Below are 23,873 nucleotides of genomic sequence, written 5' to 3' on the forward strand. Positions count from 1 at the left end.
CGAGCGTGGGAATATCTGAGAGTAGTCAGGAAGCTCCGCTCTGCGGCATCCCACAGGGAGGGAATGGGTCGTGTTTCCACTAATCTGGATGAGATGGAAATAAAGACAAGTCAAAACTGATGACTGAAGTAGTGTAATGTGATCCGTTTCCTAAAATACTTTTCTATCATATCTTTACCTTTTTTTCTCTCTTTCTCATGCTGCTTGGATTTGTTTCTCTAACACTGAATGCTGTGCACTCGCTTTTTCTTGAGCTTTTAACATGATAGGAAAATCAGCACTCAAATGAGTTAAACGGCTGCAAGCAGAGCAGTTTGCTCCAGTGATAATGTAGATAGGGGTCAGCCAGGTTTTCATGCCATCCTTCATAAGGCACCTGTTTATAATTCTACTATTGCTGATTACTCTAGTAATACTAGTTTTCCCAGAGGAGGTGCGCCGTAAGACATCAACCCTTCTGCTGGCATTGCAAATTTTGAACTTACCAGGAAGGCAGGGTAGGGCAGGAGGGAGCGGGAGTGTTTCTAGGGGCCAGGCACCCAATCTCACGGATCCATGCCAAAGCGTCTCTGACACAAATGGGCAGAACGGTTAGGAGCAAGAAGCTGGTGAGAATAGCCTGTTGCTGAAATTGTAGAAAGATGAAGAATGAGAACATGAAATTACAAAAATAAGATTTTCCCTTGAGCTTATGTAATGGGTTTCTTACATGCCACGTATCTCTTTACTGTGTAAGGCGATTTTGTACTATGTGCTATGTTGTTAACCCTCTGGAGGCTGTGCTTTTGTGTATTTGCTGTTATGCTATGACATATATTAGGCAGAAAATGTTTGACGGTACATGAAAATCAGGTTCATAGGATCGTTCGGGTTGGAAGGGTGCTCAAGAGTTGTTCTTGGCTGACTGTATTCAAATAGGGGTCAGATACAAGATCAGAGCCGGTTACTCGTGGCCTTATCCAACTGGGTCTTGAAAACCTCCAAGGAGGGAGTCTGCACAACCTCCTCGGGCAGCTTGTTTCACTGCTTGTTTGTTCATGGTGAAAAAGTTGTTCTGATTTTGACGCCAGCATGGTTCGCATTAGTTCAGATCTGTAAGTTCTGCAGCTGCTGCCTTCCTAAATAGAAATATTTGTTCAGAAGTTTAATGTTTTTCTCTGTGCTTTTTATCATTTTGTTCAGGAAACTACTCCAGACCACCGACGTACAGCGGCGTGCCCAACACAAGTTACAGTGGCCCAGGACCTGGCATGGGTATAAATGCCAACAGTCAGATGCATGGACAGGGGCCAAGCCAGCCTTGCGGTACCATGCCCCTGGGACGGATGCCATCAGCTGGGATGCAGAGCAGACCATTTCCTGGAAACATGAGCAGTATGACCCCCAATTCTCCTGGCATGTCTCAGCAGGGAGGCCCCGGGATGGGCCCACCCATGCCAACTGTGAACCGTAAGGCCCAGGAGGCGGCTGCTGCAGTGATGCAGGCTGCTGCAAACTCCGCTCAGAGCAGGTATGCCTCCAGGTGAAAGGAGTTTAAACAAGTGGGAATGTTCTTCTGTTGTTTCTGAAGGAATGGCACTGTATAAGTGTATGCATAGGCATTTATACATGTTCTATCTGTGCAGTTATCTCTGGGAGAAGATGATGTGTGGGAAGAATACTTTTCCTTAAACGTAAGGGGAAAGCATGCTGTTGTGTGTTTCAATTATCCTCTCAAAAAGCAGCTGTGACAATGGAGATGACAGCCACTTCCAGTTTGGTTCTTGGCACTGTAGGCTTTAGGAAAACCCACAGGGTTGCAGTGACGTTAAGAGTCAAAAAGAAGCCCTCTGCAACTTAAAATTGATTAGCTGGATATATAGTTTTTATCTCCAATAGAGAGAGGGCCAACGTGTCCTTGGCAGCTTGCCCCTGCCAGAGAGTAAGGAATCTTATGAAGCTGCCCATCAACTCTGGCATTTACTGCCCACGTTGTAAGCAGCAGCGCTGATGGCGGTTCTCTTCTGCGGGATGTTCTTGTTCCTAGGCAGGCATGCAGAGGGGAAGAGGAGGGCAAGCTGAGGGGGGCAGCTGGAGGGGAAAGGCAGAAGGGAGGCATAAAAGCAGTCTGTAGTTACCTGGAGTTGATAACTGCCACTTACACATCCATAAGAGAGAACCTGCGAACAGGATTGTAGAGGTTGTAGCCATCATCTGTCTTCTTGTCTTCCCTTCAGGCAGCATAACTGCATGTTGCCGTTTGTGCATGGATTTTGGCAAAGGCAGTTTTCTGTCCGTGGTTATTCTTAAGATGCCTGAATACTTGTAATGAAATCATATTTTCTGGGAAATTTTTCAGATGAAGTAATTTCCACATTTCCCTGGACTCAAATAACTCCTGGTGTATTTATTATCTTTCTGTTACGAGAAGTTCCATTACATTTGAGAATTAGACAAAGCTGGTTGCACTTTCTGGTAAGCGTATTTATGTGTGTGTGTATTAAGCATCTTGCATTTATTTATGCATATGCGTACACAGATGCACATATACGCATACAGGTATTTATCATTCAAGACCAGTGTTTCTGGACACTGGGGTTGCTCTAATTCCAAGGCACAATGTAAAACTAGAAATAGCTAATGTGTCCCCGCATCTGTTGCTTTCTTGTTTTGCGACTTCGGAAGGCAGGTGGTTTCCTAGTGATAAGCAATAGCAAACTTTTAAAACAGTAACAGCAAATTTAGTGTATTTCATGTCCTTGTTCAATAAAATAGAACCGCACTCCCTTAAAACAGACCGTACTCCAGCAGATATCTGTGAACCAACAGTCTCTTGCTTGTGTTGGTTGTTTTAACAGAACTGTCTAGTAGGTTTTACAAAAGTCTGCTTCTGTCTCTCTGGTTTAGGCTATAAGCTGATAGGTCAGGCACGAAGGAATAAATGGGCCATCGCTGCAGCTGCAGGAACACTTTCTTTATAATCATGGAATGAAAGATCACATTTATTGGTCTTTACAGCAAGAAAAGACTTCGCGTTGAGCGGAAAATATTTGGTTGTGATTCAACTTCCACTTCAAGCATAGCGTGTGGTGTTTGATCAAAAGCTAGGTTAAATGATTACCAGTCCTATCTCACACCCTCCCTCCCAAGTCAGTTTTGTAAAACTGCTTTTGGTTTCTAGCTTTGCCTGGGCAAAACTGCACCATTTCAGAGCCTTTCCATCACATATTGCCCATTCTAGTGATCCAGCACCTGTGGAAGAGCTGTGCAGTCATCAAATCTCTATTGGAAATACTGGCAAAAGGGCTATTTATGAACTGCAAATTGAGCGAAACTTGTCACACCCCTCTGATGCCAGGGGGTTGCAAGCACACTGTTTTCCTCTTCGATTTCAAGTCAACTGTAGGGGAGAGAGTGTAATGGCTTTTGGCTATTCCTGCAAGTCCTCCGTACTTGCATATGGAAGGAACGTACTTGACAGCGATTCGTATTTGTGATACAGAGCAAATCCAAAGAGGCTGTTCTTTTGTTCTGCTTTAGGCCACCGTACATTAGGCCGCCTGCTTATCCCAGCCAGTCTGGGGCTGGTGGATGCCCCATGTTTTCTTCACCCCAGCTATGGCAACGCTCAGGCTCCCTTGATGCACCAGCCTGGCCTGTACGGGTAGCTAGCAATGTAAACTGGACTCACTGTGGCATCTTCGCAATTTTTTTTAATGTTTATGAACATGCCATCTGGCTGCTGAAGGAATATAACAATCACGTGAAAGATACACAAATACTTGCATCATAGAGGGGATTTTAGTTTTTTGTTTTCTTTTTACTAACGCCACTGTGACAGTACGATGAAATTCTGCATGTCACTTGCTCACACAGCTGCATGGCTTTTGGCACGGCTCTGTTCCCTTGTGCCTGAGAGGGAAATGAAGAACCTCATCACTGAGAAGGAATGAGATCCCTCCTCCCTCTGACCCCGGCGTCATCTCTCTCCCCTCATTGTTGGGAGTTCTTCTCTCGCAGCAGTGCTGTGCAACCCCGTCTTCTTGACTTGGTGGTGGTACTGCCATTGCTGCCGCGGCAGTGAGTTGCAACCCCCAAAGTATGATCCCTTTCTGTGAGGTGGTGTACTGCAGGAGTTATGACAGGGTTTCTTAATGGGAATTTCAAGGAAGTTTTATTACATTGTAGTTGAGCGTGCATGTGTTTGAGAACTTTCAGTTGGTCTCTTGAACAATTTTTAGGAGCACTAAGTATCCAGTGCAAAACATTTATCTGAAATGCAGCTACTGTTTTCTCACTAGAGTCCTTCATACTGTGATTTCTGTAACCATATCATAAATTACGGACAGCACCGGGAGAAAGTATCTACATTAGCTCCCAGCCTGTTGTTCCCTCACAACCAAGTCCAGCCTCACCTGAGATTCAAGTTTCATGGCCTTCCCCTGACATCGTGTTATTTCAGTTGTTACCTCCGTAGGAAATCTATAATACCCAAATGACTGCTGCCTTCATGATTATTAACAAGTTTTAATTACCTGTTTTCTGTAGCTGCTTTTGTTTCTTTTGTTTCCTTAATAACATCGTTCATATATGTGCACACGAAAAAGTACAAAGCAAAAGAAAAAATAAGCACACAAGTTTACTGGTTCTTCTGTTCAAAAAGTAAAAATGAATGAAATGGGAGAGCACTCGCACCATGCTATTTTGTCTAACTGGAAAGATATCCACTGTTATATGCCAACGTGCATGAATGGTATCCAGCCTTTTTCTTTGAATGTCTTGAGTTTATAAGATTCAGCTGGGGGGTTCAAAAACTGTTGGATTTTTATTGCTGTAAAACACACCCCTCTCTGTAGAGTTAAGAAGAAAATGAAATGGTTGTGTCAGAGTCATTGTTACACAGCAGTACTTCTGTACAAGTTGGTTGTGGTCCCCTTCAAGGTCAACTTGTTGAATCAGTAGCCAAGTATCAATAGGGGAGAGAGATTTATCTTCAGCTGCTAATCCACAGGATCTATCCTTTACCCGCTCAGGAGTTGCATTTAGACATAGAAGACTGGTTTGCTTCTGCCTTGCCAAGCCACGCAAAGCAGCTGTGTAAAATGAATTTAAATGGGACGCATCAGAATAAAATCAGTTCCACTGGGGCAGAAAATCAATGTTCGTTAACCAGCGTTGGATGATCAAGATCTCAGTGTCAGTCAGTTATACCTAGGTATCATCCTCGGTGCAGACCACCACCCTTTTAATTAGAGAAGATAAAATCATATAAATAAAAGCAGTGGCTGTGGAAGATAGTAGGTTTGCACCATTTGAATTAGCCTTTGACTTCACCTTGAGGCCTGCTCTATGTTAAGCTTAGATTCATTTCCACAGCTACATCATAGCTTCCCCGTAACTAAAATCTCATACGATGTGCTGATCTGTCTTGCGCATGCAGGCAAATGATATCTAACATGTCAGGCTAAAGAAAAGAAAGGTGTTTTTAAGACCTCTTCATTGAACTGGCAGTGTCTGTGGCTTCACGCTACCCAGGATGTTTAAGCTTGGCCTGGGTAACAGTTTACAGCTGGCAATGCTAAATAACTTTCTGAATACATGGTGTAGTAATTCCCCTTATTTTCAGAAAGACAGTGTGAAGGAACTGCAAAACAGTGTTTTCCTGTCTTGGTCTCAACACATCCATTGGGTGGTAAGGACTGTATGTTGAAGACATAATATATCCACTGAACTCCAAGGAAAGACTTTTCATAACTTAGGCTGGCGTTGGCTGAGACCTCAAAGGCTGGTTCTGCTGCTGGAGATTAGAACCCAGTGGAGGCCCCTGAGGACCAGGTGGCTACAAAAAATAAAGTTTTTTATCACACTGTAGCTCTTACAATGCTACATGCATTTATAGCTATAGGTAGGTATTTGTGTGTGTACAGACCTGCAACACAATAAGCCTTCAGTAAAAGCAAACTATTTTAAGCAAATGAGATAGTGTTTTCCCTGTTGATGTGAAAGGCGGCAAATTTAACCAGTATCTTCTAGTATCAGCCAGCTTTGAGTTCCTCAGTTTGTAAATGCCCAACTTCAAACTTCTCAGGACTATGTGTTCTCTGTCTGTGAGCTTTTGTAGTCAACAGACATTTCTGGAGGTAGATGGTTGTCATCATCATTTTCAGCATCGCTTGTACTAGCAGTGAGTGTCATTCTGAGCATGTCTTCATAGCAGTGGAACGTGTGACTGTAGAATATGGAAAGGTAAAAGCGTAATTGCAAAATAGCTGGCTTACATACTGTTAGCAGTGCAGCTTTAGGAAGACATAATTCAGGACTAGCTGGCTGTAAAATACACATCCAACTGGATGCTAAAATGAGCCTCTTGCTGGTGCAACTACAGTTATCAATACCTGAACTAATTACTTTAAAATGAATTTTGATGTGCCTATATGAAGAGCAGTCCTATCTTTGTGGCCAGCGTCTTTGACCTCAGTGTACTGTACCTCAGTGTGATTCTCAGGATTGCACGTTGCAATTTTGTAAATTAAAGCAATGTTTTTTATAATTGAATGAATTTAGAATTCAGTGTCATTGATTTTAGAGGAGACAATTTAGACGTAGTATTTTATTAAACTGAGGAATTGGGATCCAGCTTAGCTATTTGCAACCTGTGGCCATTTTAAATCCTGGTCATTGGGTTGCTAAATTGAGGTGGATATTTACATTATCGTCTGCTGCTCTCCATGCCACCTGAGAAATGGTGTTCAGTCTCCATAGTAATGTGTGGTGTTGCATTGCTCTGACATACTTTCAGGCACTCTAGAATGTGGTTCTGGTTCTAAACTGCTTGGCAGCTGGTTAGATACTACAGTCTCATCGTGGTAAGGTCAGAAGAATTTAGGTAAGTTTTCATTCAGTCCTGAAACTGATCTATGAAAGCTGCGCTGATATTAGAGAATTTCTGTTGTACAGAGAAACAGTTACAATTAGGGTAAATTAGTTTAAAATGTGCATTCTCTAGGTCTTCTTTTTAGCCTGTGTGTTATACACGTACACGTGCGCTTGCGCACATAGGCGCAGACAAACCTTCCATCAGCATTTCTCTCCTGCTATGTATGTATAATTCATATTCCATGTCGCTGGTGCCAGCAAAGCACTTTTTCCGTATTATTTTCTCCAACAGCAGGGTAATGCAGCGCTGCTGATGGACTAGAAGGTACTGGTGAGGAAATATAGTAATGGACATGGTGCATTAAAATGTCAAAAGGAAAAAGAACGGGGCGGAAATGGGGAATAAATTTTTTAAAAAGAATAATAATATAAATAAAAACCAGAACTCTTTTAGGTGTTTTACATCCTAGAGCCCGTCAATTTCTATGCGGTATTTTCCAGTCTGGCCCTTTTGATCTTGAAACTTGGGTTTAAAATTCTGATTGTGATTTTAAAAGCTGCAGTTGCAGGAAGACTTGAAGTGCTGCAGTAAAACTCACCGTCTTTAATCCCTGGAGAGGGTATATATTTTCCATTGTTTTCCCTTTTCCCCTTAAGCTTGGAGGTGCTGTTCTTCTCTGCTGGGAAGTGCGGTGGAGTGCAGGAAGGTTAAGTACTCATTCAAGTTTCTTTGCTTATTCAAACCAGGCTACTTCTAGATGAAAGGCTGCCAACTGTGAAATCCCCAAAGTAAACTAGGCTAAGATAGGACTGGTAGCCATAATTGGAGCCAGTGCCGGGGTACGCTATCTGTTGCCTTTGAAATAAGCCCCTAGCAGAAAGGCTCTGGCTGCCGGGTTTTTTATTTAACGTTCAGTCACTGGGAAGGAATTACTCCTGTTCCAATTCAGGCCATTCACAATTCTCCAGTCTCAAGGTGTCTGGTCATTTCCCCTCTACACTGCTCCTCCCAACACTCCCAGGCTTCAGATATCCTTTAGGGATACTGATGGATCACCCTGAAACGATCCCTGCTTTACTTTCGGTTAGTGCTGGTTGAATATCCAGGCAGTACCTTTCAATCTCTGAAAGTACATTTTGGTAGCGTGGCTGTGAACTCCAAGTAGCTGCTGTGCTTTCTCCACCTGAGGCTGGCGGCATTTCAGTAACAGGTGGAATATTTTCTCTCTATGCCAAGTTTCTGTGTGATTTGAGGGGTTAAAGTCCAAATATTAATGCTTACTGTAACTGTAATTTCTAAGGGAGCCATTAACGGTTATTGACATATTTTTCTGCAGAAGGACCCATGCTTCTTCCCTCTTCGTGAGAAGTAGTCATTTATATCAAGCTGATTTTTTTATTCTTTCTTTTCTTGAAAGGGCACTTTCTTTCCTCATGTTTTGCTTTTCAAAGCAGAACCATATATGGCTTTTTTCTACAATGTATTAGGAGGGGTGAAGTACAAGTTAGCTTATATGTATTGATTATAGTAAAGGGAGAGCTGGAAATCACACTTTCATGATTTATTTTTTTTTAAATGGAGATGCATTTTGTAGATCAGCTCAAAATTGCTGATAAAATCGTGTAAGGATTGGAAGAAACTTTACATGCTGAGCTAACCAAAGCCATTTCTTGTGGGAGACTGCGAGAAATATATTTTCATCTGGAATTTTGTTTTACTAAAAGGTAAATCCATCATTTTGGAGCCCTGGATGTCACCATGCTGCAGAGCTCGTGCAGGCAGCCAGTGATTTGGGAAGGCATTTTTTTCTTTTTTGGTTACTCATCAATCAAGTAGACTGCTGTATGCTGTTCGTGCCATTAGAGATTAACCACAGGCCTCAAGAGTCCTACTCCTTCCCTCCTTCCAAGAGTAACCATTCTTAAACTGCGAAAGCAGGAGAGTGTTGGGAAGGCAGGGTGATTTTCTGAGTCATGAATGAGAATTTTCATTCATCTTAGAGACACTTCTAATTTGATTATTGTTGTGTCAGGATTATTTTGGTCTTGATTTGGTTATTTAGGAGAGCTGTTGCCCTCTATAGAAGTACTAATTATTTTGAAACAAAATGGCAACATAGGACTCTGTAGTTTATTGGCATTCTGCCTCGGAGTTGGTTGTTACATAGAAATTCGGTACCTGGAAAGGTGATCTTTAGGGCATTAAGAATGCACTACTTGTTATTGTACAAAAATAAAGAATAAGGGAGGACTTTAGATTGAGTAGTCTTTCTTGGATGGCAATAAATTTTTCAGATGAGGAAACTGGATTTTCACACTGTCTGTCTTTTTGCCTATTAGCCAGATGATCTACTAGTTTAAATCACAGCACTAGGCAGAAAATAAAAAAAAAAAAAACAACCCACAACTAAAAAACAGGAGAATAGCCATCTGTTTAATGGGACTCATGAAGAAAGCTAATTCCATGACTGCTCTGTGTGATTTGGCACATACATTGTACAAGTACAAGACTGTGATTGAACAGCGTAAGATTTTTGTGACAGAAAGGGAGAGACATAAAAAATGGTAAGAGGATTTCAGGTTTTAGAGCAGTTTTAAGGTTTTAGGTTGTTTTACAATAGTGATAGTTGAGAGAAAATTAAACAATTTTTTTAGCAATGCTACCTGGGGAAATATGAGTGGGAAGAGCCCTTTACTTTATTGATGGAGTTCAGATGGGAGCATCGGTTCTAACTGGACATACAAGTAACCTTGTAAGAATCATATTAAATGGTAACATAACAGCAATAAGATTTTTTTAATGATGGCCAGCAGTTTCATTAACACATTAAATACCTGTTGCGGTTGTCACAGTAGGTTTCAGGCACCTTCTGAGCCAAAGATGAAGAAAAGAGCCAGCTGAAACCATGCTGACATATGCACCACATTGCTCTTGTGAAACTGTCTGGAGTGCCAAAGTGCTGAGACTGATGGTAATAGTGGTAGTAATAATATTGATAAACATATAAAAGCTGCAGGCTATTGGGCAAAGATAGGTAGGTGAAAATGTGTCTGTTGGGAAATTCCTGTGGAGAACTTCCTCGCCATGCCTGCTGCACATGCACAGTTGCATTCAGCGTGCTGTCAGCCAGGTGACATTTTACTATGAAAAGATACACTGAAGAGCTGGCATGAAACGATGAGGATTTTATTAGATTTTCAGTTGGTCACCAGCACAGTGAGCTCCGTGGAGCTGCAGCGGTGCGCAGAAACGGTGCGAGGACGTGACTGAACATGGTGAGAGCGTGGTGAGAAGGCAGCAGGAGGTCCACATCCCCAGGAGGAAGAAGAGGGAGCTCAGGGGTCGAGCCTCTCCTGAGGTGGTGCCGCACTGGAGGAAGTTGAATTAGTGAGAGACACAGTGTGTCCTTAAGCTTCCTGTAGCTTTTTAGCACCACGCATTGGTGACCTCCTGGCTGTTCGTGTGCTGGGAACAGACTCTTACCCACTTTCAAGTAATCATTCTGGGAGAGAGTTCATAGGGCCTTACGACTTTTTAGTACAGCTATTTATAAACATGCACAAAAATAGAAGGTACATAGTGAGAGAGTCATATGAGTCATTCCCATTTGGATATCGAGTCACACCGGGCTCAATCACCCTTCTTGGCATTCTGGTTCAGGTTGACTGCATCATGCCATACAGGGCAAACTTCTTGTTCTGCTGCAAACCCAGTTCATGCATGCTCCTGCTCGCTGGACAGATTACAGCAGCCCTCTTTTACCCATCACACACTCCACTTGGGCTAAGAAATCTACCTCCTTGTAGTGCTCGAGTATTACGTCTGATGGGGACAGTGTGCAAGCAGCTGCCGTTAGAGCTCCTGTTTAAATCCACGATGTCAAGAAGCTGAGCAGGGGTCACAAAGAGCAGAGCTTCCATGGGACTGCAAGCTATTTGACTTGGCCCACGTTTCAGTAGTCCGATGGTTTCTGTCACACAACATTATATTGTATTTATCCAGTACAGGTTGCACCAGGTACAAAATTTTAGTTTTTTCTTATACAAATAAATTAAAATACGGAGGCCTTGCTGCACTTGAATGCTGGGCAGTAAAGGCATTTCAGGGAATCCCTGTGAGTTTGAAGACTGGTGAGCAAATGCTGTGGTCACCATGAAATTCAGACCCAAAAAAACTTTAACACAAAAGGAGCTTTAGAACAAAAACATTAAATAGCTGCAACCGACAAAGCAAACAAACGAAAAATGCCCAAAAAACCCAAACCAAAAAAAGCCAAAAAAAAAACCCAACAAAAAACCCCCACGAAGTTGCCCTGGAGTATTTCACTAAACTTCCTTCATGTTTTTCAGTCATGCATCCTCATATCATTAGGATCAAATGAAGTTAAGGATTTATTTTTCTGCAGGCTCATGCTATGCTTTTCTCACTGTATTCAACTACTTTATTTTTATTATGGCCGTATTTTAGACCATTATTAATCTTGGATCTCTTCCTCAGTTTTTGTTATCCGTAAAATGGGGTAGGGAGGTTTATTCTGATCTCTGCGTGCATTCAGCAGTACAAAAGTTGTGTGGTTGTGTTGTTATTAGCATCAGTACTCATGAATTACACGTGCCTCTTACATTGCTCTTCTGGTGTTTGATTTGGTGTGACAGTCCTATGTTTTATTCGGCTTTAAATGACTACCAAGTAGATAGCCCGTTGGGCAGATGTTTTCACTGGAAAAACGGTTAATGTGATGACAGTAGCATGTAAACAAACACTGAGTTTTTGTGGCTGCTTTTCTGAGGGACTGAGCGTTGAATCAGCCTGGTAGAAAAAACTAGTTTTTAAGTTTCTTCTCCCTCCTTGATTGTTTCTTAGTGAAGTCTAAGCGATGGTGATGATGCTAAAGGCACAAGTATTTGCTTAACCAGAAGAAAAAGAATATATTTAGAAAGCCTATTTCTTTTCCATTTCTTTTCCGAAAAGTATCTTACACAATAATCTTTAGATCATCCAGACGAAGAAAGCAGGCAGTCTGCTCGGTCAGATTACAGTGGATTACAAGGTGATGTGCACTGTCACATAATTATGATGCTAGAAAATTATCCCCAATTTTAGCATTGCCATTTAGGCCCAGTCTTTGGGAAGAAGACTTTGGTGTTGGTTCTGTGTGCCTGTCAGCAGACACACACACACAGGCACGCATGCACGCACCCCGGTACAAATCTGGATGCATTTTCGTTTATGTTTCCTAGTGTTTTGTCAGTGTCAGTGCATTTCAGAGCTTTGGCCTCCCCTTTTCACACATGGACACTTACACAAGTACAACATTTTCTTTTTGCTTCTTACCTGAAAAATGGAAAAAAAATCTCGTGTCAGACCTTATGCCTGTCTCATCACCATCTTTCATGGTTGCTTTTTTAAAACTTTTTTATTACGAGTGGTGAGCTTCCCTGCTGAATGAAGGTGGAAGTGTAAATCCAGGTTAGTACACCTATAGTAGCAGCTAATGAGAGGGGGATCCTTAGCTTTCAGATATAGCGATGTTAAATTTGTTTATTTACACGAGAACTGCCTTTCATGCATTTTTATAGCTGCCCAAGCTAATATTCAGATTTCCTGTGTCTTGACCTTTGCTAGCAGCACTGATGCACTGATGAACTTCCAATCAGAGCAAAGTGAGCAACCTTGGAGTTTATTTTCTCTTGCTCTCTTCTCCCTCCTCCGGTTCTCCCATATCCCCTGATGACAGAAACGGTCTCACTTCTCCAAGGAATCCCACAATGTAGCAAGAAGGAAAATCCGTAACAAAGAGCATATGTATCTGCATGCACATGTTTATGTGTAAATTCTCCAGGGAGAAAGCATTCGCGGGTCTCACTCCTGAATTACTCTCATTATAATAACCCATTTGGTGTCAAAGTATGACAGATTATAAGCGCTTAAGGCTAGTCCCAGCTCAAGACAGATTTAAATAAAGTACTTCTGGTTATTGTGCAGGTCAGTGTGTTTAAATAACAACCCCCCAAATCATACTCTGACATTTAAAAGAGAGAGGAAATATTGTCATGCTGCAGACCTGGCACAGATAAGCACAGGGCAATTTGGTCAGTACACTGTGATTTGTGAGCACAGCCTAACGCAGTCATTTTCACAGTTTGTAATCAAGTAGCCACCTTAGCAGTGTGTCAGCATTAAAAAAAAAAAATGTTCCTTTTAAAATGTTTACACAAATTACTCCCCTGAGGTGCTACAGTGCATTCGCTGCAAAACTGATGTAGGTTAAAGATTTGGAGCAGAAATGGCAAACTTCCATGAGCTTGTGGGCCTTTTTTTTTTTTTTTTTTCACCAGCCAATTGCTCAGGTGGCCAGGTCACAGTAACAGGATAATTTTTCAGGTCCAGTGCTTAGGGCAGGATAAGTGGGAGAAATCCCTACGTTACCTGAGTGCTGTGGGAAGTCTCAGGAAGCACAGTGCAGATGCGCCTAAATAATAATAATTGATGCAAGCTTGGGGCCACCAGGATGTGTGAGGTGTGACTCAGTGACAGCTCTTTCCTACCTGGGCTGCGTGCCCCATCCTGGCTCCCATCCTTGCAGCACTGCTCCTTTGGCATCACCCCACTGTGCCACGCTGTTGGGATGACCATCCCAGATCCTATCCCGGCTGGGATGGCCGCCTCGAGCCTGGCCCAGCCTCATGGTGTGCATGAGCAGAGGAGCTGCAGAATTGAAGCTCGCCTGTAAATCCCTCTCTTCCTGCAGGTAGACCTGGCTGTGAGGTTCCACGTTCGTGCTGCAGGGACCTTCCCTGTGTTTACCCTTGGAGTAGCGTCTCTTTGTATGTTCCTCCCTGCTCCCTCCTTTGTCTCTATTTCATCTCCCTTCTCCGGAGCACCCATCATCCTCCTGGCCCTAAAACGCTTTGGCACCTAGTGAGGATGCTTCCAGCTCTTGTTGTTCATTGTTCGTTTCCACCTACTATTCCCTCCATTTCCATCTTTTCAGCGCCAATCGCTCCTCACCTCCAGCCCTTCTAGACTTTCCACCTCTGAACCCCTCTCTTGTTCCCTGCACGCTTCCGTGCTCAGTCGCCCCTGTGCTCAGGCTGACACAGGGCTCGTTAACAGAAACTGGATCATTTTTTCTGACTGAATGAAAGGCTTTACTTCAATGTTACAGGTTTAGATCGAGAGGAGAGCAGCGTGGCAGATGCATGCCAGAAAATCCACAGAAAGTCGTAGAACTCGATCGCTCTGCACACTGCAAAAACCTGAGCATTGACATGTTTCCGTATGAAAAAGTTGGGTCTTCATTTCTTGTCCTGCTGAGGAGCATAATCCTCTTTTGTCATTGTCCATGGCTAAACCACACCTACCTCTGGAACTCAGTTTTGTAATTAGTTGTCTGTTCAAATCTGAGGAAGATGACCGTAAAACCTTTCATCAGATGGCAACACGGAGGAGGTGCAAGGGCTGCAGAGTGACTTCTGTGTAGCAGTCGGAGACAACACTCTAACCTACTGGTGATTTCAGGTCCAATTAAAGGAAGACATCTCAGTATAAGAGAGACTGCTTGGCAGCTATGATCACTCGTCTGCTTCTTTGTACTGTCAGTGCTCTTCTTTCTTACAATTTCTTTGTTCTGCTTTTTAACGATGACCAGATCTTGCATGTCATCTCCTCTCTTTAAATACATGGGCTTCTGTGTTAGCTCAGAAGACACAATTAGATCTGATGCTACTTGTTTTGCAGAGAAAAGAGATTACGTGCAGATTAAGCTTTGGGTAGATTGCAAATGAAGGAAAACAAAAGACCAGAATGGGACCTTCTTAAAAGGGAATGTTTTGAATTTGACCAGTTGTATTTTGGACCCAGTAGTACACCAGACTACCAACAGCCCAACAAATCTGACAATCTAGGATCATAGAGTCATTCAGGCTGGAGGGAACCTCAAGAGATCTCTGGTCCAACCTCGTCCTCAGCAGGCTCAGCTGAGAGCTCAGGGCTTTATCCAATTGGGTCTTGAAAACCTCCAAAAACAGAGACTGCACAACCTCCCTGGGCCACCAAGATCTAATGCCTGACTGTTTTCACTGGGAAAAGGATTTCTTTACGTCAAGTCTGAACTTCTCATGTTTTAACCCGTCCGTTGTCTCTCATTCCTCCACCGTGCCCCGCTGTGAAGAGCCTGGCTCCGTCTTCTTGCTGACCTCCTTGCAGGTGCTGGGGGACTGCTGTTAGGTTCCTCTCAAAAGCTACCTCTGCCCCAGGCTGAACTAGCCCTTGTCCTTCAGCCCCTCTAGGGTGAGTGCTCAAGCCCTGACTATCTAAGGGGCTCTCTGGTAAACCCACCCCAATTTATCATCGTCTTTCCTTTACTGGAGGATCCAAAACGGCACATGATACTCTAGATGGAGTCCAATGAGTGTCGAGTAAAGAGGAGATGATCTCTGAGCCGTCTGCTGGCTCTGCTCCTGGTCACACAGCCCAGGATGTTGTTGGCCCTCTTTGCTGCCACGGCGCTCTGCTGGCTCATGCTCAGCTCCCTCTCTGCCAAGATGCCATGGGGTTTTTCAGCAGAGCTGCTGCCCCCAGTCAAGCCCCAGCTGGCACCGCTGCAGGGGGCTCGTCCTTCCCAGGTGCAGGACCTTGCACTTGTCCCTGTTGACTTTCATAAGGTTCCTGTCAGCACATTCCCCCAGCCCGTCTGGGTCCCCCTGGGTGGCAGCCCTTTCCTCGAGCGTAACAACTGGCGCTGGCATTACGCAAGGGCTGTGAATTACTGAATTGTCAACAGAGTAAATAAACCACAGAAAGCGAGCAGATTCCCCCCCTTCCCATTTTTAATCTCTTCCATTTGCTGAATACTTGTGAGATCAACTTGTAGCAGTAGAGCAGGAAGAAGAAATGTGTAGGCTTAAGTGTAGTGTTTAAATTGATAGCATAATCCTAAATTTGTATTAGCCCAGCTGCTTTTTCTTCTAAATGGGGAAAAATATGTGATCTGGGATCATGGTATTGGAGGAGTTAGAGCTGGAAAATACCTGGCAGGTCATCTAGTTCATATGTAATGCAGGATTTCTCTGACCAGTACATTTTCTAATGTGTTGTCTATGTGCAGAAGTGTCAAGTACTGAGGTTTCCTTCACTCTCTTGGAAGGTAACTGCATCTCACCATGAAGACATTTTTACATTATACTCAATATAACTGTTTCTTTTCTTAATTTCTTCCTATTATTCCTAATTATCACTTGCATAATCCCTAAGCAACCCAACCATTTGTATTTATGTGGTAAATATTGTAAAATCATATACTGACTAGGTTTGTTCTGCTATAGAATTCATAGCCAGTCAGTTGAATTTTTGCCATTAGATGTCAGTACATGTTCAGCAGACTGCATTTAAGAGACTTGTTTTTTATTTAGCCTCCCAGAAAAATGGAAGAGGGAATTGGGAGATGTAGGAGAGAGTCTGGTAGTATGCTTTGAGATAACTACTTCTTAAATAGTGTGTTGGATATGCCTTTACTAAAAGCAGCACAGAAGGAAACATAAGATTTTTGACTTAACTCCAACAACCAACAGATGATGCTGTGACCTTAAGCATATATAAATATGTTTAGCAGCTGCTGTGTAACATATTTATAAGTGTTTAGTGACCTGGAGGTTAATCAAAATGAGTTTGGTGATCTCAGCTCAGTTCTTAATGGACTCCACTTCATATTACAGCACTGATGCAGCACAATTTGTCACAGTCGGCAGTCTTTACTCAAAGGAGGCCCACTGTGGAGTGAGAATTAAAGGCTGAAGTAATACCTGATTATTTCTCCCTAAAGAAACTTTCCATTCCAAGCCATCATAGAGCAGAGTAATATGCGGAGGAGCTCTGTACTGCGCACTGCACCCAATCTCAGGATAAAACAACATTTGCTCTTTCAGGATGTCGGCTTTCAGTGTTACTGATTGAGCTCGGGCGTGCTGCGGCCAGTGCTTTGAGAGGGGACCAGGGAAGGACAGAGTCCTGCCAGGGATGGTGCTGAGTCTTTTCACTTGCTGGGCTCTTTCCAGAGATGGAGAGCTGCGTTAGTTCCAAGTGCGGCATTACGTGGGAGGATGAAAGGATTGCCTTGCCAGATGAAATTTCGGAATTAGGTTCTGCCATTCAGGTCTTTCTGGGTACAGAAGCAATTTTTTTAGACTTCAGTTGCTCTCTTGCTGTCCTGGCCAAAGCTAGTATATTCCTTTTATTTAATTTCCACTCTCCATCTAAACTGGAAGTAGTTTCCTGCTTTTTGATTTAAAGCTGTTGTACAGCAGTGTGCTTTCATCAACTACAATTGAGATTGATGTCCATAGTGGGTAACATGAAATCGGTTGTACCTCAATTTGAGACAATGAACTGCCCCATAGCGTAGAAGATATACATGCTATAGGAAGCCAGAGTGTTGAAATATTAGTAGGTCAGGACCAATTTCAGTTTACCTGCAAGGTGTGTATCTCCTATGTATTTTCAAAGCAAAAGAAGGATATTAGAGAGATAGATACCTGTAGTTACCTGTACTTTTCCAGAATCCCAGCCTTCCTCCATAAAAGAACCTTTCAAAATCTATTACTTCTTTTTTAAAGTGTAAAAATGCACTTGCACACTTTCTTCCTCTTCAGTAGTAACTGATGATGAATTAGTAACTTTACCCAAAAATGGAAAGGGTCTCGCTTATCCAGCACAGAAGTAACTTTCCAGTTAATTGCATTTGTTGAAATACAGCAATTTTCATCTAAAAAATTGGGTGGGGGTGTTTAAGATACAGTATTTACATAAGAAAAGCTTGATTGTGTGACTGAAATCTTTTAAAGTTGTTGCCGAATGGTCCCTCTCTTCTCTTTTTTCCCCTTTGTAATTTTCCCTTGGAGCATTGCACCGCTGTGCATTTTAAATCTTTTCCCTCCACTACTCATTGCAAGCTTCATCAGGGAAATGACATTGTATGGCAGTTGTCTCCTTCATATCAAAAGAAAGCCTTTGCCGCTTTGCAAGAGTGAAGAAAAGTTTGTCTTCAGAGAGCAAAGGACAAAACTGACTTGGAAAAAGATGCTTTATTTAGATAACACGTTCTCTTTTCCTTTGAAGAAATTCACAATGTGTCAAGAAAAATTAGGCCAAATAGTGCTTTAATGGTCTTCCTCCTGTACCTCCTAAAAAAGAAATATGTTTCTACCAGTTGCGTTAAGAATCTGCCATGAGTTTGGGGAAGACAAGAAGGCATTGAAGTTATTCAGGGTTGTTGGTTTGGGGGTTGTCTCTTTTGTTTGAATACTGTATAATAATGAAAACTAGAATTTATACCAAAACTCTATCTTGCTACCAGGACATGCAGCTTTCCCTGCCTGTAGGATAAAATTAAATGCTTCAGTTTTTGTGGGGAAAAAAAAGCAGACAGGTACCAAAGCTATGTAAAGGGACGGTTCCTTCCTTTCTTGTCTCCTTGATTTGGAAAAACAGCATGAATTTTCAGGGAATACATTGAAGAAAAAGGTCTGAGTTTTGTATTTCCCTATGTAGGCTATGAATATACAAGTAAGTATATTTTTGCATGTGTTTTTAGTTATCTATATGATTTTATATGTATAAGTGTATATCCATATACGTATCATAATATGTGCAGTCTTCAACTATACGAAGAAAAGGTAGATAATTGTATTATGGATTAAAAGAATAAAACATTATTTTTTAAGTTGGATCAAGCATTACATTGGGTATTCTGCTTACTTGGATTGGTTTGTCTTCTTCCTTGTGCCTCATTTTATCTATAGAATTTGCTAAATCAAGTACAAAGCGTACTTAGATCTTTTTAGAACTTAAGAGTGGATAAGGTTTAGCCTTCAAAAATATCTGAAGATATGGAGAATTAGGTAAGGGCTTCATTCAGGGCAGTTTTTTGGACAAACTTAAGTCTCGGTATGGAAGCATTATACGGATATGTGATTAATTTTCAAAACCAAAATAGTTCTGCTGAGGTTTCGTGTTTCAACAAACTGTAGTATGTATGTGTTTTTTTGAACGATTGGACATAGGTGTCATGTACAAGATGAACATTTTATTCAGTGCTGCAGTCACATCTATGGTCACTTTAGTGGTATTTGCCAAATGACCATGACTTTGGGCCCTAGGTCAGTACTGGAAATGGGAACATCTGTTGTGCTATTTTTAAAAAAAAAAGCTGTTTTGAGGGAGAAGCGGGAAGTCATATGTGTATGATTTCATAGGGAGTTGCGCTTTTCCCTGAGTGCCTGGGGAAACCCTGAATGCCGCTTTTCATCACGAGGTATGCTCAAGATAAATGCTCACATGCAATTGGATTTCTCCTTTGCACCCTAGGATTAGAAGTGCTTTACAGGAAATAAAGTGTGTGCTGTAACATCAGATACAGAAATCTGAAACAGATTCCATGGTACCCATTTTTATTCTGGTCATTTCACTGTTTTTTAAAGCTACTGCAGGCGAGGATTTCTATGACACAGTCAAAATTGCAATTCACTGAAATTTTTTTATGCCAACCCTAGGTTCTGATTTTGACTTCTGATCACATTGCTGTCTACTCGTAGGATAAATAATATGAATTGTATTTTCCTGCTGATTGGCTGTGACATAGAATGACATGGTATACATCTCTGGAAATTTGTGTTCAGTCCAGTTCTGTCTCAGATACACGGTAACTAATTCAAGACTAATAGCTCCCCATGTAGGTAAAATGATCTAATTGCGTGCTTTCTCCTTAGCTATTTGCAAACAATAGGGGATGTGCTCTGTGACAAACCACAGCTTCTTCAGCAATGAGGTACGTAATGAGACATCGTGTGTGTGCTTTTTCTTCTCGCAGGCAAGGCAATTTTCCTGCCATGAATCAGAGCGGTATTATGGGATCCAGCTCCCCCTACACTCAGCCGATGAACAACAGCTCTGGCTTGATGAACCCACAGGCTCCTCCTTACAGCATGGCACCTAACATGGTGAACAGTTCAACAGGTAATGGTGGGTAACCTTCCAGCAGTGGCCTTTCTCCATAACTCTGCTAACGGGACCAGCCCTGGGCTGGTGGCAGAGGGATAGCCTCTTTCATTCGATTCACCTCTGTTGGGTAGTTTGAAGTGATTCAAAACTAGGCTAAGGTATTCACATATTTTTTTTGTACAGTAACTCATACATTTTTCATTAAGTCCTTTTGCACAGTATGTAGATGAGTACAATGTTTTGAACAGTTCCAGGAACACTCGGACCCAGTTTGACGTAGGTGTTGAGTAGCAAGTGTATGTGTATTTGTGTGTGTGTGTCTGCAAGAGAGGGAAGGAGAAAAACCTCATCTTTTAAAACGCTGCTGTTGCTTTTCAGTGTCTTTCTTCCTAAGATTGCAATTTCAGGTATTTAATGTGGTGCTGGATTAAAAAAAAGAGATGTGCACCTGCTCTGACTTGAAGATGCTGTAAGTTGAGCACTTAAAATAATTACTCTGTTCTGAAAACATAGGCCATATTTACTGTTTCCAAAATTCATATAACCATATACAGGGTTTCTTCATTTACTTATTTAAATATCAGTATATGAAATTTAATCATAGCTTCCTTTTGCAAAAAAGTCATATTCAGTGTCACTGCTGAATTTGTCCTTCATATCATGACTTGTGAATTTAGAATTCTTTGCAGTTTTTTGTGTTACTGTGAAGACAGGTGAATGTAATTCTGTGCAAGTGTGCTTTGTAGTCCATATTCAGCTCAAACTCCTAACAATTATGCTCCATCAAGATAATACTTCAGTCAAGATCAATTCTTTGATTGGGGTGGGTTTGGATGGAGTTTCAGTGACCCTGAAGTGGATCCTCCCAAATACTTATTCCAGTCATGGAGTTTCTGTGCATGCTTTACTGATTACATTAGCACTTCTTGAAATATTGGGGGTTTTGAAGTTTTTCTGAAAGCTGGATAGGTTGTGCTAAGATGATTTGATTTTGTTTCTTAGTTGGTTTTGTTTCTACTTTTGGGTTTTTTCTTTAGAGATACCTTATTAATGGAATTGTATCTTACCAAGAGCTGTGTTCCAGTATCTTCCTTTCTGCCCTGTTCAGCTTGTTTCATTCCTTCATCCTTTGTCTCCTTCCCTGTCTTCCCTCCCTGCAATTTTATATGTCCCTGCTTTCCGGGGCAGAAAACGGCCACTGTGAGATCCTAGTGTCTAGTATGTCCAGAGGGTTTCTTTCCTCTATGTAGGAGCTCCTGTGACACTTAACAGCATCTTATTTTTCATGAATATTATGTTACGGTTTTGGTTAGCAGAAGAAACAGAAAGGAAGCTGTTAATCAGTAAGATTTTTGAAAAAGAAAAGAAAAGAAAAACAACAAAAAAGGGCTTTTTGCAGTGCTGGCTTGGAAGCCATTGGTTAGTCCAGACAGCACACTTCACCGTCTGGATGAAGAGGGAAAAGCTATTGAAAAGACCATTAGATAATAGCTTGCTTTTCCCCCACCAGAGCTGTCCCAGGTAATATTATGTTTTGTTTGTGTAGTTATGTGTTTTGTCTGGCTTGCTGAAATAAAATTACTTCTGAGCATTGAAACTGTGCTATAAATTCTGTTTTGCTATTAGCAGAAGTAATTTTTCCCCTTTTTCCTTTGGCCCCCAGAGCTGCAAAAATAACCAACAGCAAACAGATGGCAGAGTGCCCTGCCTAAGAAGATTTATGTATTCCTAAGGAATAACCAGTTTAAAGGAAGATTCACAGAGGTTTTTTTGTTCAGATAATTCAGCCATTCGTTATTTCATACAGTGGAAATCTGTTCAGTGCAAGGCCATTTATCCTAGCAGTCTTTTGTATGGGGTAGTCATACTCTTTTTATTGTGTTATGCATTCTGAAATATTGGATTTTTAATAATTTAAACATTTATCAGGGTTTTTTCTGCCAGTGCATTTGTGAGGTTTTCTTTTGTTCCAGTTTTATTAATTCAAAGATTACCCAATGGAAAGTAAGTATGAGATGAACTGAAGGAGTTCAGTGCACCTCTCTTCCTCTGTGTGTGGGCAGACGCGCATCTCGATTGCTTTATGCAGCCGGCCTCCAAGAGCACACAGACGGTGTTGGTACCAGGGGAACAAAAAGAGAAAATGAGGTGTGAGTATACTGTTGGGGGCACATGCAGTGGGAATGCCACATTTCCCCCTGTCCTCGCTCGTCGTGGCTTGGGTCAAAGAAATGAAGGGCTGAGCTTAAGACAAGTGTAAATACAGCACTTGAAATTATAATGTCTTGAGCTGGGGGAGCACTTCAGGGTCAGCTCTGGCCCTGCGCTTGATGAGGTGCATTTGACCAGGTGGAGAATTTGCAGGTGATACCTACTTATGGGCTTGAAAAAGGCATTTTCCGTGACACAAAGACCAGTTCAGCTCTCTGGCTCTTGAGCCTTCTCCCCCCGCCCTCCCTAGTGAGAAGTCACACGTCTGTCGGATAAACCAGGGTTTAGTCAAACGTGTAGGGCCAAAACCAAATGCAACCGGGTGGCTGCTGCTGGAGTGAAGTGTGGGCGTTAGTCAACTTGCTCACGTGCACTGAGCATGAACGACTGTGGTTTCAATTAGAGGCCAATGAAAAACAAAGGTAAGCAATAGGGAGAAGTTGGTTTCTTGGTTGTCTGAGTTTTGGAGAGTGCAGTTGTGTTGCCTGTTTTGAGGGAGGAAGGTAGGTTTTGGTTATAGTCATTTTAATCAAAGGTGCTTATAGGTTTTACTCTGAAACAGACAAGATTGGTGATGCTGACGGAATTTTTTTCATACGCTTTTCTAGCTTCAGTACAGCTAAGTATAACACTGGATTTGCTACACGTTTTTAGTAGTATTTATAACTCCTTATTACCAATTGATCCTTTTTTTTTGCCTTAGGTTTTTTTTTTAATCAATGACACAATTGAAAGGAAAATCGTGTTGCAGTTATGCATCCTGGTACTTCAACAATGACTGAATCACACAACAGATCGCCAGCTTCTGCTGATGTAGAGCAGTTTAGAAACACAGAAATTATGAGATCAAAGAAGAGAGATCCTTCTGATAGAGTATCCCATCCATAACAATAACAAAATCTTCATTAAAAAAGTGCCAGAATGTTATGGAACAAACTGCCGTTCCAAAAAATTGTATAACCTCCACTGTCCTTTTGTTACATGGGTTCACGTTTCCCATATATATTATTTAGATTTTTTTCCCTATTTTTTAAATTCAGGCTTTAAAAATATATATAATAAAAGAAAACTTACAAAATCCAACATAGAAAAAAATAATTTCATGCTGTGAGCCTTGTTAATTCTAGTGAAAATTATCCTTAAAAAGAAGTAATATGAAGTTTGGATCTCACAGATGTCCATAGTGTGTTTGCACAGAAACTGGCACTCATAATCTCCGCTACCTCTGGAGGTGAACAAAACGCCTCCATTAAAGGCATTAATCTCCTTGCTGCCACGAGGATCTTTTCCTAATTTCACTACCTCAGTCCTACTGAAATCTTCCATTTTCTGGGTATTATTATTCCCAATGAATTTTTAACATGACAATATTTTATATAAAGCATGAAGTTCTAGGAAAAGTTATTTGCACTAAAGGAATTAAAAGGATGCTCTTAAAAATAACATAAGAAGTAGATACAACACTTACCTTTTCGTATACGTTATATATTTTACTTTGTATTTATTTGGATGAACCTCTGATAGAGAAAACAATCATATCTATGAATGGGAAGCATTTTTTAGAAACCTTTTTTTTTTCCGAGGGAGAGTGCTAGTGGTGGAAGGGAGGAAGGAATGTCTTATGAAGGATGTAATATTCTGTTTTGTAGAGTGTGATTTGTTATTGCACTAGCAATAAAGAGAAAAACAATGTTAGTGTTTTGCTGCTCCTACAGTACTTCATCATCTTCTGGGATTGATAGAACAGCCTTTAGCAAAAAAGAATACTTTGCTGCAGTTTTACTCGTGTCAATATCTGCCTTTGAGTACA

General features: G+C 41.6%; 1 protein-coding gene across 7 annotated transcripts in view; it reads left to right on the forward strand.

Annotated features, from left to right (window-relative positions):
• The window catches only part of ARID1B (AT-rich interaction domain 1B), a 336,006-nt gene that overhangs the window by 271,500 nt on the left and 40,633 nt on the right, over nt 1-23,873 (forward strand). For 4 of the 7 annotated variants that reach the window (XM_074580477.1, XM_074580483.1, XM_074580480.1 and 1 more), the window contains 2 exons: nt 1,183-1,510; nt 19,722-19,867. In XM_074580477.1, coding sequence (XP_074436578.1) covers nt 1,183-1,510; nt 19,722-19,867 — 474 coding nt within the window. Of the gene's footprint in view, nt 1-1,182; nt 1,511-19,721; nt 19,874-23,873 lie in introns of all 7 variants that reach the window. The other 3 variants (XM_074580478.1, XM_074580482.1, XM_074580479.1) reach the window with 1 other exon arrangement.

The sequence above is a fragment of the Larus michahellis genome, chromosome 3, assembly GCF_964199755.1.
Source record: "Larus michahellis chromosome 3, bLarMic1.1, whole genome shotgun sequence".
Classification (NCBI taxonomy): Eukaryota; Metazoa; Chordata; class Aves; order Charadriiformes; family Laridae; genus Larus; species Larus michahellis.